General features: G+C 40.9%; 1 protein-coding gene across 2 annotated transcripts in view; it reads right to left on the minus strand.

Moving 5' to 3' along the window:
- Positions 1–337: 337 nt before the first annotated feature.
- The window catches only part of LOC123768084 (methyltransferase-like protein 27), a 116111-nt gene continuing 102546 nt past the window's right edge, over positions 338–13902 (minus strand). For both annotated transcript variants that reach the window (XM_069306865.1, XM_069306866.1), the window contains exons 4-7: positions 12366–12481; positions 9288–9380; positions 6776–6888; positions 338–3616 (exon numbers count right to left, since the gene is read on the minus strand). In XM_069306865.1, the coding sequence (XP_069162966.1) occupies positions 3545–3616; positions 6776–6888; positions 9288–9380; positions 12366–12481 (394 nt within the window). In that variant the 3' untranslated portion in view covers positions 338–3544. The remainder of the gene's footprint in view (positions 3617–6775; positions 6889–9287; positions 9381–12365; positions 12482–13902) is intronic.

Raw genomic sequence — 13902 nt, forward strand, 5'->3', positions numbered from 1 at the left:
CCAGCTTCTTGGTGTACATACACTGACAGTGTACCCAGCTTCTTGGTGTACATACACTGACAGTGTACCCAGCTTCTTGGTGTACATACACTGACAGTGTACCCAGCTTCTTGGTGTACATACACTGACAGTGTACCCAGCTTCTTGGTGTACATACACTGACAGTGTACCCAGCTTCTTGGTGTACATACACTGACAGTGTACCCAGCTTCTTGGTGTACATACACTGACAGTGTACCCAGCTTCTTGGTGTACATACACTGATAGTGTACCCAGCTTCTTGGTGTACATACACTGACAGTGTACCCAGCTTCTTGGTGTACATACACTGAAGTGTACCCAGCTTCTTGGTGTACATACACTGACAGTGTACCCAGCTTCTTGGTGTACATACACTGACAGTGTACCCAACTTCTTGGTGTACATACACTGACAGTGTACCCAGCTTCTTGGTGTACATACACTGAGTGTGTGCCCAGCTTCTTGGTGTACATATACTGACAGTGTACCCAGCTTCCTGGTGTACATACACTGAGTGTGTACCCAGCTTCTTGGTGTACATACACTGACAGTGTACCCAGCTTCTTGGTGTACATACACTGACAGTGTACCCAGCTTCTTGGTGTACATACACTGACAGTGTACCCAGCTTCTTGGTGTACATACACTGACAGTGTACCCAGCTTCTTGGTGTACATACACTGACAGTGTACCCAGCTTCTTGGTGTACATACACTGAGTGTGTACCCAGCTTCTTGGTGTACATACACTGACAGTGTACCCAGCATCTTGGTGTACATACACTGACAGTGTACCCAGCTTCCTGGTGTACATACACTGAGTGTGTACCGAGCTTCTTGATGTACATACACTGACAGTGTACCCAGCTTCTTGGTGTACATAAACTGACAGTGTTCCCAGCTTCTTGGTGTACATACACTGACAATGTACCCAGCTTCTTGGTGTACATAAACTGACAGTGTACCCAGCTTCTTGGTGTACATACACTGAGTGTGTACCCAACTTCTTGGTGTACATACCCTGACAGTGTACCCAGCTTCTTGGTGTACATACACTGAGAGTGTACCCAGCTTCTTGGTGTACATACACTGACAGTGTACCCAGCTTCTTGGTGTACATACACTGAGAGTGTACCCAGCTTCTTGGTGTACATACACTGACAGTGTACCCAGCTTCTTGGTGTACATACACTGACAGTGTACCCAACTTCTTGGTGTACATACACTGACAGTGTACCCAGCTTCTTGGTGTACATACACTGAGTGTGTACCCAGCGTCTTGGTGTACATACACTGACAGTGTACCCAGCTTCTTGGTGTACATACACTGAGTGTGTGCCCAGCTTCTTGGTGTACATACACTGACAGTGTACCCAGCTTCCTGGTGTACATACACTGAGTGTGTACCCAGCTTCTTGGTGTACATACACTGACAGTGTACCCAACTTCTTGGTGTACATACACTGACAGTGTACCCAGCTTCTTGGTGTACATACACTGACAGTGTACCCAGCTTCTTGGTGTACATACACTGATAGTATACCCAGCTTCTTGGTGTACATACACTGACAGTGTACCCAGCTTCTTGGTGTACATACACTGACAGTGTACCCAGCTTCTTGGTGTACATACACTGAGTGTGTACCCAGCTTCTTGGTGTACATACACTGACAGTGTACCCAGCTTCTTGGTGTACATACACTGACAGTGTACCCAGCTTCCTGGTGTACATACACTGAGTGTGTACCGAGCTTCTTGGTGTACAAACTCTGACAGTGTACCCAGCTTCTTGGTGTACATTAACTGACAGTGTTCCCAGCTTCTTGGTGTACATACACTGACAGTGTACCCAGCTTCTTGGTGTACATACACTGACAGTGTACCCAGCTTCTTGGTGTACATAAACTGACAGTGTACCCAGCTTCTTGGTGTACATACACTGAGTGTGTACCCAACTTCTTGGTGTACATACCCTGACAGTGTACCCAGCTTCTTGGTGTACATACACTGAGAGTGTACCCAGCTTCTTGGTGTACATACACTGACAGTGTACCCAGCTTCTTGGTGTACATACACTGAGAGTGTACCCAGCTTCTTGGTGTACATACACTGAGAGTGTACCCAGCTTCTTGGTGTACATACACTGACAGTGTACCCAGCTTCTTGGTGTACATACACTGACAGTGTACCCAGCTTCCTGGTGTTCATACACTGACAGTGTACCCAACTTCTTGGTGTACATGCACTGACAGTGTACCCAGCTTCTTGGTGTACATACACTGACAGTGTACCCAGCTTCTTGGTGTACATACACTGAGTGTGTACCCAGCTTCTTGGTGTACATACACTGACAGTGTACCCAGCTTCTTGTTGTACATACACTGAGTGTGTGCCCAGCTTCTTGGTGTACATACACTGAGTGTGAGCCCGGCTTCTTGGTGTACATACACTGACAGTGTACCCAGCTTCCTGGTGTACATACACTGAGTGTGTACCCAGCTTCTTGGTGTACATACACTGACAGTGTACCCAGCTTCTTGGTGTACATACACTGACAGTGTACCCAGCTTCTTGGTGTACATACACTGACAGTGTACCCAGCTTCTTGGTGTACATACACTGAGAGTGTACCCAGCTTCCTGGTGTACATACATTGACAGTGTACCCAGCTTCTTGGTATACATACACTGAGTGTGTACCCAGCTTCTTGGTGTACATACACTAACAGTGTACCCAGCTTCTTGGTGTACATACACTGATAGTGTACCCAGCTTCTTGGTGTACATACACTGAGAGTGTGCCTCTCTTCTTGGTGTATATACACTGCAGTGTATATACACAGAGAAGCTGGGTACACTCCAGCTGTGTGTATCCTTCTCAACACAATTATAAATGAAATTAACTATTCAAGTTTCAATAAAAACAATTCTGAGAAGTCACATGATATATGAATAAAAAATAATTATTTCCGGAAAATAAATACAAAGAACAGTAAACGTCTTCAAAAATTACAATTCAATCTTTGTATTATAATTATTATAATATTTGTATTGTAATGTGGACTTATCCACAGTAATTCACAAAGAAAAAAACTCAAAAGAAAGACATGCAAGGCGAGCCTCCTGAATGTTGAGCTCATAACTCCTTTATCTTCAACAGTTATTGCGGTGACATAAATTATAATAATGTCAACAATATATAAAATCACGTTTTATTAATAATATTGAGCGCAGTGATTTATCCGAGTTTCTTTACTCGATCGTTTCAAGCATCATGTCTGGATCTTTTACTGGAGGATTTAAAATGGTGCGTTGGAAGCCTCTCCTCGATGATATAAAGGTTATTGAACAGTTAGGCATATCTCTTCTCCTGGGGAGGACGGTTCCAACAACTACAAGTGTTGGTTGGTCGCCTGTCATTCACGGGTCGACGCGATAGATAAACACCGGTTCCATCTCACAGAGCACGGTAGATAAACACTGTTTTCTCCTCACAGAACACGATAGATAAACACTGTTTCCTCCTCACAGAACACGATAGATGAACACCACTCCATCCTTCTTGAAGTAATAGTTTGGCACAACCTTCCTCGCTTCCTGTTGAGTAAAAATGTCAACATTATTATCTGAAAACGAGTCATTACAACTTTAATATAAACAACAATGGTCTATCGAGTTCAAGTATGTTTATTGAGACAAGAAAAAAATACGTCTCAAAGGGATAGAGTTGCTTAGGGTATTTCTACACACGTCTGTCCCTTGGGGCCACTGTACCCTAGGTCTATCCCTTGTGGCTACGGTACACCACATCTGTCCCTAGGGGCTACAGAAACTCACTTTGGTTCCATGCAATGTCATAGCAGTCTTCTATTCTAAATTAATATACAGATATGAGTATGGCATGAGCGAGGAAACTGTTTCATAATGAAGTATGTCGCCAGAGTATGGAACGTCACATCTTGAGTGTGAGAAGCCTAACAATGGTGAAACGTTCAGGCCTTTTGGTCAACATTAAATGCCCAGATCATGGGCATTATGCATTGACCTACCTGGGCACTCCATCCTGGTCTACTTTGCACTCCATCCAGGAGTGCATGGTATTCACTGATTTCACACTGAATTGACTGATTAAGATTCAGATGTTATCAGTACTAGAGATATCAGGTTTGAGAGACAACTGCAGAAGTCTACAAAATAATGGATAATAGCACCACTTCGTTCGTCACCACTCTATTCTAATGTCATTATACACTAACCCCTTTACCCTCCCTTAGCTGCCTCCTTACCCAACTCTTGCTCCCCTTATAGTCGATCCCTCCCTTTACCCCTTAAACCTCCATTCCTACCCTCTCCTGTCCTCTCTCTGATACATTCTTTTACATTCCCTCACCTCCAAACTCGGGGCTACGGCACCACACGATGGTACCGCTTGTGGGGAATTTTCCCTGCAGGGTCTTACTTGTTCATTTATCTATGTATTAAGTTATTAAACTTAATTTAATTGATTGTTATTAATGTTATTAATTCAAAGTGCACTGTATATTCTGAGATTATCCTGCTAGGTGTTTTCTTACTAACATATTTGAGGGAGTTCATGTTCGTAGCTTATCAATCAAATAAATTAATTAATAGAATATGTAAAAAGGATAGTCTACAGCTAAAATGGATTAGTACAATAGTGAACACAGATTAGCTGTTATGTGGAATATGTTTTGGTTATCCAGCCATGCACGTGTCCTGATCATGTGAGCCACGTCGCCTGTGGTCGAACCAATATGGCGTCAGGACAAGTTATGGGCAGAACCAAATGATTCATTGCAGCGGGTTTTTTTCTCTCAGTTTTACCTGTGAATTCAATACACAGTAACAAACGTAATAATGATTTAAGGTATATATATTGCAAGAAGGAGATAATACTTAAGCTAATCTGCTTACCCGTTTCGGGTAAGTAGCCTGCTTCTTAACCAATTGACCTACAGCTCAAGTGCACTGTTACTTGTCTGTCAGTCGGAAATAGAACACTTCCTAATGGCTAGCGAAGTCTGTAGAGATAGCAGAAGAGGATAGAGTACAAGTCCGTCCTCTCGGCTACGTGGGTGTTCGTACAACAATGGCATGGTGTCACTCCCAACCCGGCGAGAGACGTGTCTCTCCCAACCCGGCGAGAGACGTGTCTCTCGTCAGTTCTGTAGTAGTCCTTTTTTACTTGGGGTGACAAATGTTATTTTTATTTGTGATTTAATCAAGCCCAGTCTTGGAGAATACTTTTTTATCATATTCAATCCCCAGGCTGGTGTTTTAAGGATACATGTTGAGCGTAAATAAATATTTTGGTTACGTGGCGAATATCCCATTTTCCTTGAGAAGCTACTGAAACCGGTTTTCTTTGAAGGACGTTAGTAGTTAGTAATATTAGTATGTTCCTACCATAAGTGTTTTTGCTTGGTATGTCAGGTGTTAGTAATGTGGAAAATTCTGTAGCAAGTAGATTATCACAATAATATACTAGCTACAATTCCACTCACCATATTCATAATATTATCTAAGGAATGTAATATTTCCGTATCATATCTATAATTTACCTCAGAATCAAATCTACTGATGATTTAAGGATCATCTGTATCTATATCAGAAGCCTTCATGACCATTTGGTCAAATATACCATTGGGCTCAATGCATATGAATAAGTCCAAGTAACATCAAGAATCTAGAAAGCTTCTAGAAGGAGTTAATAATAAAAAATTGTTGGAACAATTATCCAATTATCTATTGTTGGAACAATACCTTCCAGTGACGTATTTTTAAATCCTTAATAAAGGCCAAATTGAACTATCAAGTACTGTTAATAATCTGTAAATTCACTAGGTGTTTATCTTGTTATATAACTATCAGAATAATCAGTCTAAATAATAAAAATAATCAAACTATAATTATTGTCGACACCTTCACTGGAGCGGAGGGAGACGCCGCCGGTGGGAGAAGCGTCCAGTACCTAATCATCCTTTGTTGACATTGATGCGGTGTGCACGTGTGTGGTGTTGATCACATTTTCAACGGACATTACCTCACACACTATTTATCTAATCACCAGTGATAATTCCCCTAAATACTCGGGAAGTCCCTGATCTATAATCTGATCTGTAATTTAACCATTAGAACTCCTATAAAAAGAGGAGTGAAGTAGAGCTCGGGTGCCAGGAGTCTCGCCACGTTTCCTCCATTGTGACCTCATCCTGGCAACCGCTTCAAGAAGCCATCACACAGCAAAAGCCACCAGGGACATGACTAACATCAAGGCTGCCATATCACCATCAAAATATAGAGCCTCGTTTCAACAAGAGAAACATCAGCTAACAACTTACCTAAAGGCATGCTGCACTATACTGTCACTGAGTCTGTACAACTTTCAGACATGCTGCACTATACTGTCACTGAGTCTGTACAACTTTCAGACATGCTGCACTATACTGTCACTGAGTCTGTACAACTTTCAGACATGCTGCACTATACTGTCACTGAGTCTGTACAACTTTCAGACATGCTGCACTATACTGTCACTGATCCTGTACAACTTTCAGACATGCTGCACTATACTGTCATTGAGTCTGTACAACTTTCAGACATCCTGCACTATACTGTCACGTCAGCTTTCATAGATTTTACATTTACTGTTGAATACAACACTGAACATCATATCTAAATTAGTGTACAATATTTTAGCGTAAAAAGAATGCAACGTTTGGTAGCAAACTGTACCTTGCGCCAGACGCCTTGCTTCTCCAGCTGGTCCATGTAAGGCTCCAGCTTGTCCTTGTACTGCTCTGTGATCCACAGGAACTCCAGCCGCATCACAATGATCACCAGACCACCTGTGGGACGGGAGCAGAGTTAGCACCTGAGGAAGATGCTGCAGCCTCCTACCCACTGAAGAACTACATGCAAGAAGCAGCCAAACAATACCACAGAGAGGGAGGAAATTGTGAGTGATGAGGAAGTAATCAGATTAACAATTCTTACTTTCAAGAGTACACCAAAGTGACGGTCGCCACTGCAAGGACAAATTATAGGCTGGACAACATTGACCTCACAAACTAGTTTTTAATTTCGTTCGTCACACTTTTCAAGACATTTTTGTTCTCTATAGGACGGAACACTGCTACACCAGAGTGTTGTCTAGGACGGAACACTGCTACATAAGAGTGTTGTCTAGGACGGAACACTCAAACTCAAGAGTATTCTCTAGGTTGCAACACTACTACACAGGAGTGTTCTTTATGCCAGAACACTCCTACACAAGTGTGTTCTCTAGGGCGGAACACTGCTACACCAGAGTGTTCTCTAGGGCGGAACACTGCTACACCAGAGTGTTCTCTAGGGCGGAACTCTGCTACACCAGAGTGTTCTCTAGGGCGGAACACTGCTACACCAGAGTGTTCTCTAGGGCGGAACACTGCTACACCAGAGTGTTCTCTAGGGCGGAACACTGCTACACCAGAGTGTTCTCTAGGGCGGAACACTGCTACACCAGAGTGTTCTCTAGGGCGGAACACTGCTACACCAGAGTGTTCTCTAGGGCGGAACACTGCTACACCAGAGTGTTCTCTAGGGCGGAACACTGCTACACCAGAGTGTTCTCTAGGGCGGAACACTGCTACACCAGAGTGTTCTCTAGGGCGGAACACTGCTACACCAGAGTGTTCTCTAGGGCGGAACACTGCTACACCAGAGTGTTCTCTAGGGCGGAACACTGCTACACCAGAGTGTTCTCTAGGGCGGAACACTGCTACACCAGAGTGTTCTCTAGAGCGGAACACAACAGTGTTCCTTAAGCACACAACGGCATACAACGTAACTTTTACTGTATACACGTGTGTATCAACGTTGTACTGCTGTTACAAAAGTGTGGTTACCTCATAATTATTACTTATTAATAATATAATAAGGTGAGAATACTTCACACCTTAATGATGGTATTCTTAATAACGTGTTTCAACAAGATGGAGCACCATGCCATTATGCACTAATTCACCGAGAATTTTCACACGCTTTCCCAACCAGTGGATTAGGTGCGAAGGACCTGGACCCTGGCCTCCGTGTTCCCCGGACTTGACACACCTGGATTTCTTTGCATGGGAGTTCATAGAAAACATTTTTGTAGCATACTTAAAGTACGCATTCAGCTGGCAATGCATGACATAAATTCTGATATGCTTCAAAATCTGTTTTGGAATGCTCAAGTTAGATGTGAAACATGCAGGGATATAGACAGAACACTTGTTGACAGTTCTCAATAAAGATTTAATTTATGATTTATAAATCTATTTTTATATCATAATTAAGTAAAACCATGAAATTATGTAGATTTTTAATAGATTAGTCCGATTTCATAGAAATAGCTCAATCCGAGACATCCTGTATATTTGTTAAATATTAAGACGATTGCTTTCAAATCTTGACAGTTAAATAATTCCTCAAGAGGCCAGCTCAAGAGGCCAGCTCAAGAGGCCAGGAGCCGTGGTACCATGTGCCTCAGGAGTCTCATTAACATGTGTGTGTTGGAAGTTTGATAAATGCCTCCAAAGGGCATTTGGTCCATCGGACAACTATAATTACCTAAGTGTAGTTACAGGATGAGAGCTACGCTCGTGGTGTCCCGTCTTCCCAGTACTCTTTGCCATATAACGCTTTGAAACTACTGACGGTTTTGGCGTGTACACCACCTTCTCACTTAACCTGTTCCAACCGTCTATCATTGTTTGCCAAACAAGAAACTTTGTTTCCATAGCCTCCTCTTGTTCTGTGTCCTCTTGTTCTTGAAGTTGCTATAGTTTCAGGAATTCCACTTTGTCAATTTGGTCGATTCTTGATATTATTTTTTAAGAGGAATGTCAATCTTTGATTGCTAGCAGCCAGCACTAAGAGAGTACTGGATCAGTCGACCAGGAAGCCAGGTCCGACTACGAGCAGTTTAGTTTTAGTTTAGTTCATTTATTATGCACCCCATACCCATCTTGTGGGCGGTAGTGGAAAGGGTTACAGATGCACATAATGGGCTCAGGGACTGAACCCCACAGTTCATTTAGCTAAGGGCACTGATGCACGAAATCTCCACAAATTAGTTCTTTTCTTGAGGACGTTTCCATCGTTTTTTACTTTGAACATTTAATGTCTACAGCGTCTTCAAAATACAACACAAGTGTATTTGGTGTATTGGAAATAAAACCCCAGTATACTGGATGTATTCACCATCCAATAGACCAAAACTCACCTGGCTTAGCGACGCGGATGAACTCATCCACGCCCTGGACAGGGATGTGGCTGTCGCCCATCCCGCCAGAGATCACCACCACGTCGTAGGTACCTGGCCGGGTCACCAAGGTCAACACCTATTACCAACACTGTCACCCAAAATACACTTATGGCATATACAAGATCTACCAATAGCGCAAGATATATATATATATATATATATATATATATATATATATATATATATATATATATATATATATATATATATATATATATATATATATATATATATATATATATATATATTAGTATATTTTGGTAGCAGTCTTTCCTGTAGACACATATTATTAAATATGACCGAAAAAGTAAGACTAATAATTCTAACACGAATTTTCTCGATCTTTCTTACGTTTCTTTTCACTGTTGATGGTAATTCAAAAATCAATTCTCCAAAATTCATTTTTATTTCTAGTCTGACGCGACACTTGAGCGAGTTTCGTAAAACTTATTACATTTTCAAAGACTTTAGTTTACACACACACTCACAACTTTAACTGAATAGAGCTTAAACATCTTCGAGTTTTTATACTTACATTTGGGTGAGGTGACATGTTACAATAGTTTTGGATGAGGTGAAAATAAACTTTTAACACAAGACAGGACACGAAACAATGGGTATTAAAGGTAGTTAACTGCAGAAGGCCTATTTTTATTGGCCCATATTTCTTGATGCTTCTATATTAGAGCGGAGTCTTGAAGTGGGTAGAATATAGTTGTGCATTAATTGGCTGTTGATTGCTGGTGTTGACTTCTTGATGTGTAGTGTACCCTACAGAGTTCTTCGTCGACTTGCTTCCATTCTGAGCTGTGGCTGAGAGCACGGTCGAAGAACTCTGTAGGGTAAGGCAGGTCCTAGTCAACAACGGCTTCTCCAATGGTTTCGTGGAAGACATCATAAGAAGGAAAGTGAAACGTCATGCAACCTCTGAAGAGACAACTAACACAACACCTATACCCCCTATTAGACTATTTTACAGGAACTTCTTTTCCACAGCCCATAAAACGGAGGAAAGGGTCCTGAAAGATATTGTTAGTAGAAACGTTATCCCTACAGACAAAAATCAGAAGATACAACTGACAATTTACTATAAAATCAAAAAAACGGCCAGCCTACTCATGAGAAACTCTTCAGACACAAAGCAGAACGCTTTAAAAGAGACCAACGTCGTCTATGCCTTCAAATGCCCTCTTGGGGACTGTAAGCCTCAAAAAACTCAATATATAGGCAAGACAACAACATCTCTTTCCAGGCATTTAACGATGCATAAGCAACAGGGATCCATTAAGGAACATATACTCTCTTCCCACAACCAAACCATCACCAGAGAAATCTTAGCAAACAACACAGAAATCATCGATAGATACAGCGATAGCAGGCGGCTTGACGTCTGCGAGGCACTACACATCAAGAAGTCAACACCAGCAATCAACAGCCAATTAATGCACAACTATATTCTACCCACTTCAAGACTCCGCTCCAATATAGAAGCATCAAGAAATATGGGCCAATAAAAATAGGCCTTCTGCAGTTAACTACCTTTAATACCCATTGTTTCGTGTCCTGTCTTGTGTTAAAAGTTTATTTTCACCTCATCCAAAACTATTGTAACATGTCACCTCACCCAAATGTAGGTATAAAAACTCGAAGATGTTTAAGCTCTATTCAGTTAAAGTTGTGTGTGTGTGTAAACTAAAGTCTTTGAGAATGTAATAAGTTTTACGAAACGTGCTCAAGTGTCGCGTCAGAATAGAAATAAAAAGGAATTTTGGAGAATTGATTTTTGAATTACCATCAACAGTGAAAAGAAACGTAAGAAAGATCGAGAAAATTCGTGTTAGAATTATTAATCTTACTTTTTCGGTCATATTTAATAATAATATATATATATATATATATATATATATATATATATATATATATATATATATATATATATATATATATATATATATGTCGTACCTAGTAGCCAGAACGCACTTCTCAGCCTACTATTCAAGGCCCGATTTGCCTAATAAGCCGAGTTTTCCTGAATTAATATATTTTCTCTAATTTTTTTCTTATGAAATGATAAAGCTACCCATTTCATTATGTATGAGGGAAATTTTTTTTTATTGGAGTTAAAATTAACATAGATATATGACCGAACCTAACCAACCCTACCTAACCTAACCTAACCTATCTTTCTAGGTTAGGTTAGGTTAGGTAGCCGAAAATGTTAGGTTAGGTTAGGTTAGGTAGGTTAGGTAGTCGAAAAACAATTAATTCATGAAAACTTGGCTTATTAGGCAAATCGGGCCTTGCATAGTAGGCTGAGAAGTGCGTTTTGGCTACTAGGTACGACATATATATATATATATATATATATATATATATATATATATATATATATATATATATATATATATATATATATAATTAAAACTATGTTACCGATTGTCTTATTACAAAATGAAATAGCGAGTAGAAGAAATATTTAAATATAAATTAGAAATTAATTTAAATCACATGTAAATTATTTGAGTGAACAATCTTCAAAACTCAGGGGGTTACATATCCTGGGGCTGGATATCCAGGAAGTGGATATTCTGGGATGTGATATTCTTGGGAAGGATATTCAGCGGTAGATACCCAGGGGGGGGGGGGAGTGGATACTCAAGGGGTGAATATTCTGACCATGATTGACAAGTTCTCACCATGATGGACAAGTACTGACCGTGATGGACAAGTACTGACCATGATGGACAAGTACTGACCGTGATGGACAAGTACTGACCGTGATGGACAAGTACTGACCATGATGGACAAGTACTGACCGTGATGGACAAGTACTGACCGTGATGGACAAGTACTGACCGTGATGGACAAGTACTGACCGTGATGGACAAGTACTGACCATGATGGACAAGTACTGACCGTGATGGACAAGTACTGACCGTGATGGACAAGTACTGACCGTGATGGACAAGTACTGACCGTGATGGACAAGTACTGACCGTGATGGACAAGTACTGACCGTGATGGACAAGTACTCACCAGTAGGGACGGTGGTCGGGGTGCTGGTGATAAGGTCCAGGTAAGTCTTGGAGTAAACTTTCTTCTCCTTAAGGACGTTCATCATTCCCTCTGAGGGCTCCAGGGCGTCTATCTTCCTGCAGAAATGTTGGTTTGTGTAGTAATATGCTGGTGTATAACCTGTATATTAGCAAGCAGGTGTATAACCTGTACATTAGCAAACTGGTGTATAACCTGTATATTAGCAAACTGGTGTATAACCTGTATATTAGCAAACTGGTGTATAACCTGTATATTAGCAAACTGGTGTATAACCTGTATATTAGCAAACTGGTGTATAACCTGTATATTAGCAAGCTGGTGTATAACCTGTATATTAGCAAACTGGTGTATAACCTGTATATTAGCAAGCTGGTGTATAACCTGTATATTAGCAAACTGGTGTATAACCTGTATATTAGCAAACTGGTGTATAACCTGCATATTAGCAAGCTGGTGTATAACCTGTATATTAGCAAGCTGGTGTATAACCTGTATATTAGCAAGCTGGTGTATAACCTGTATATTAGCAAGCTGGTGTATAACCTGTATATTAGCAAGCTGGTGTATAACCTGTATATTAGCAAGCTGGTGTATAACCTGTATATTAGCAAGCTGGTGTATAACCTGTATATTAGCAAGCTGGTGTATAACCTGTATATTAGCAAACTGGTGTATAACCTGTATATTAGCAAGCTGGTGTATAACCTGTATATTAGCAAGCTGGTGTATAACCTGTATATTAGCAAACGGTGTATAACCTGTATATTAGCAAACTGGTGTATAACCTGTATATTAGCAAGCTGGTGTATAACCTGTATATTAGCAAGCTGGTGTATAACCTGTATATTAGCAAACGGTGTATAACCTGTATATTAGCAAACTGGTGTATAACCTGTATATTAGCAAGCTGGTGTATAACCTGTATATTAGCAAACGGTGTATAACCTGTATATTAGCAAACTGGTGTATAACCTGTATATTAGCAAGCTGGTGTATAACCTGTATATTAGCAAACGGTGTATAACCTGTATATTAGCAAACTGGTGTATAACCTGTATATTAGCAAGCTGGTGTATAACCTGTATATTAGCAAACGGTGTATAACCTGTATATTAGCAAACTGGTGTATAACCTGTATATTAGCAAACTGGTGTATAACCTGTATATTAGCAAGCTGGTGTATTACTTATACATTAACAAGCTAGTGTATAGTTACATATAAATAAACTCAACCAATTAAATTTCATATTTAAAGGGTTATATTTATGTTCGTAGCTCGGGTGACCTCGGGGGTCATATGTTTGTTCGTAGCTCGGGTGACCTCGGGGGTCACATGTATGCTCGTAGCTCGGGTGACCTCGGGGGTCATATGTATGCTCGTAGCTCGGGTGACCTCGGGGGTCACATGTATGCTCGTAGCTCGGGTGACCTCGGGGGTCATATGTATGCTCGTAGCTCGGGTGACCTCGGGGGTCATATGTATGCTCGTAGCTCGGGTGACCTCGGGGGTCATATG

The sequence above is a fragment of the Procambarus clarkii genome, chromosome 59 (assembly GCF_040958095.1).
Source record: "Procambarus clarkii isolate CNS0578487 chromosome 59, FALCON_Pclarkii_2.0, whole genome shotgun sequence".
NCBI lineage: Eukaryota > Metazoa > Arthropoda > Malacostraca > Decapoda > Cambaridae > Procambarus > Procambarus clarkii.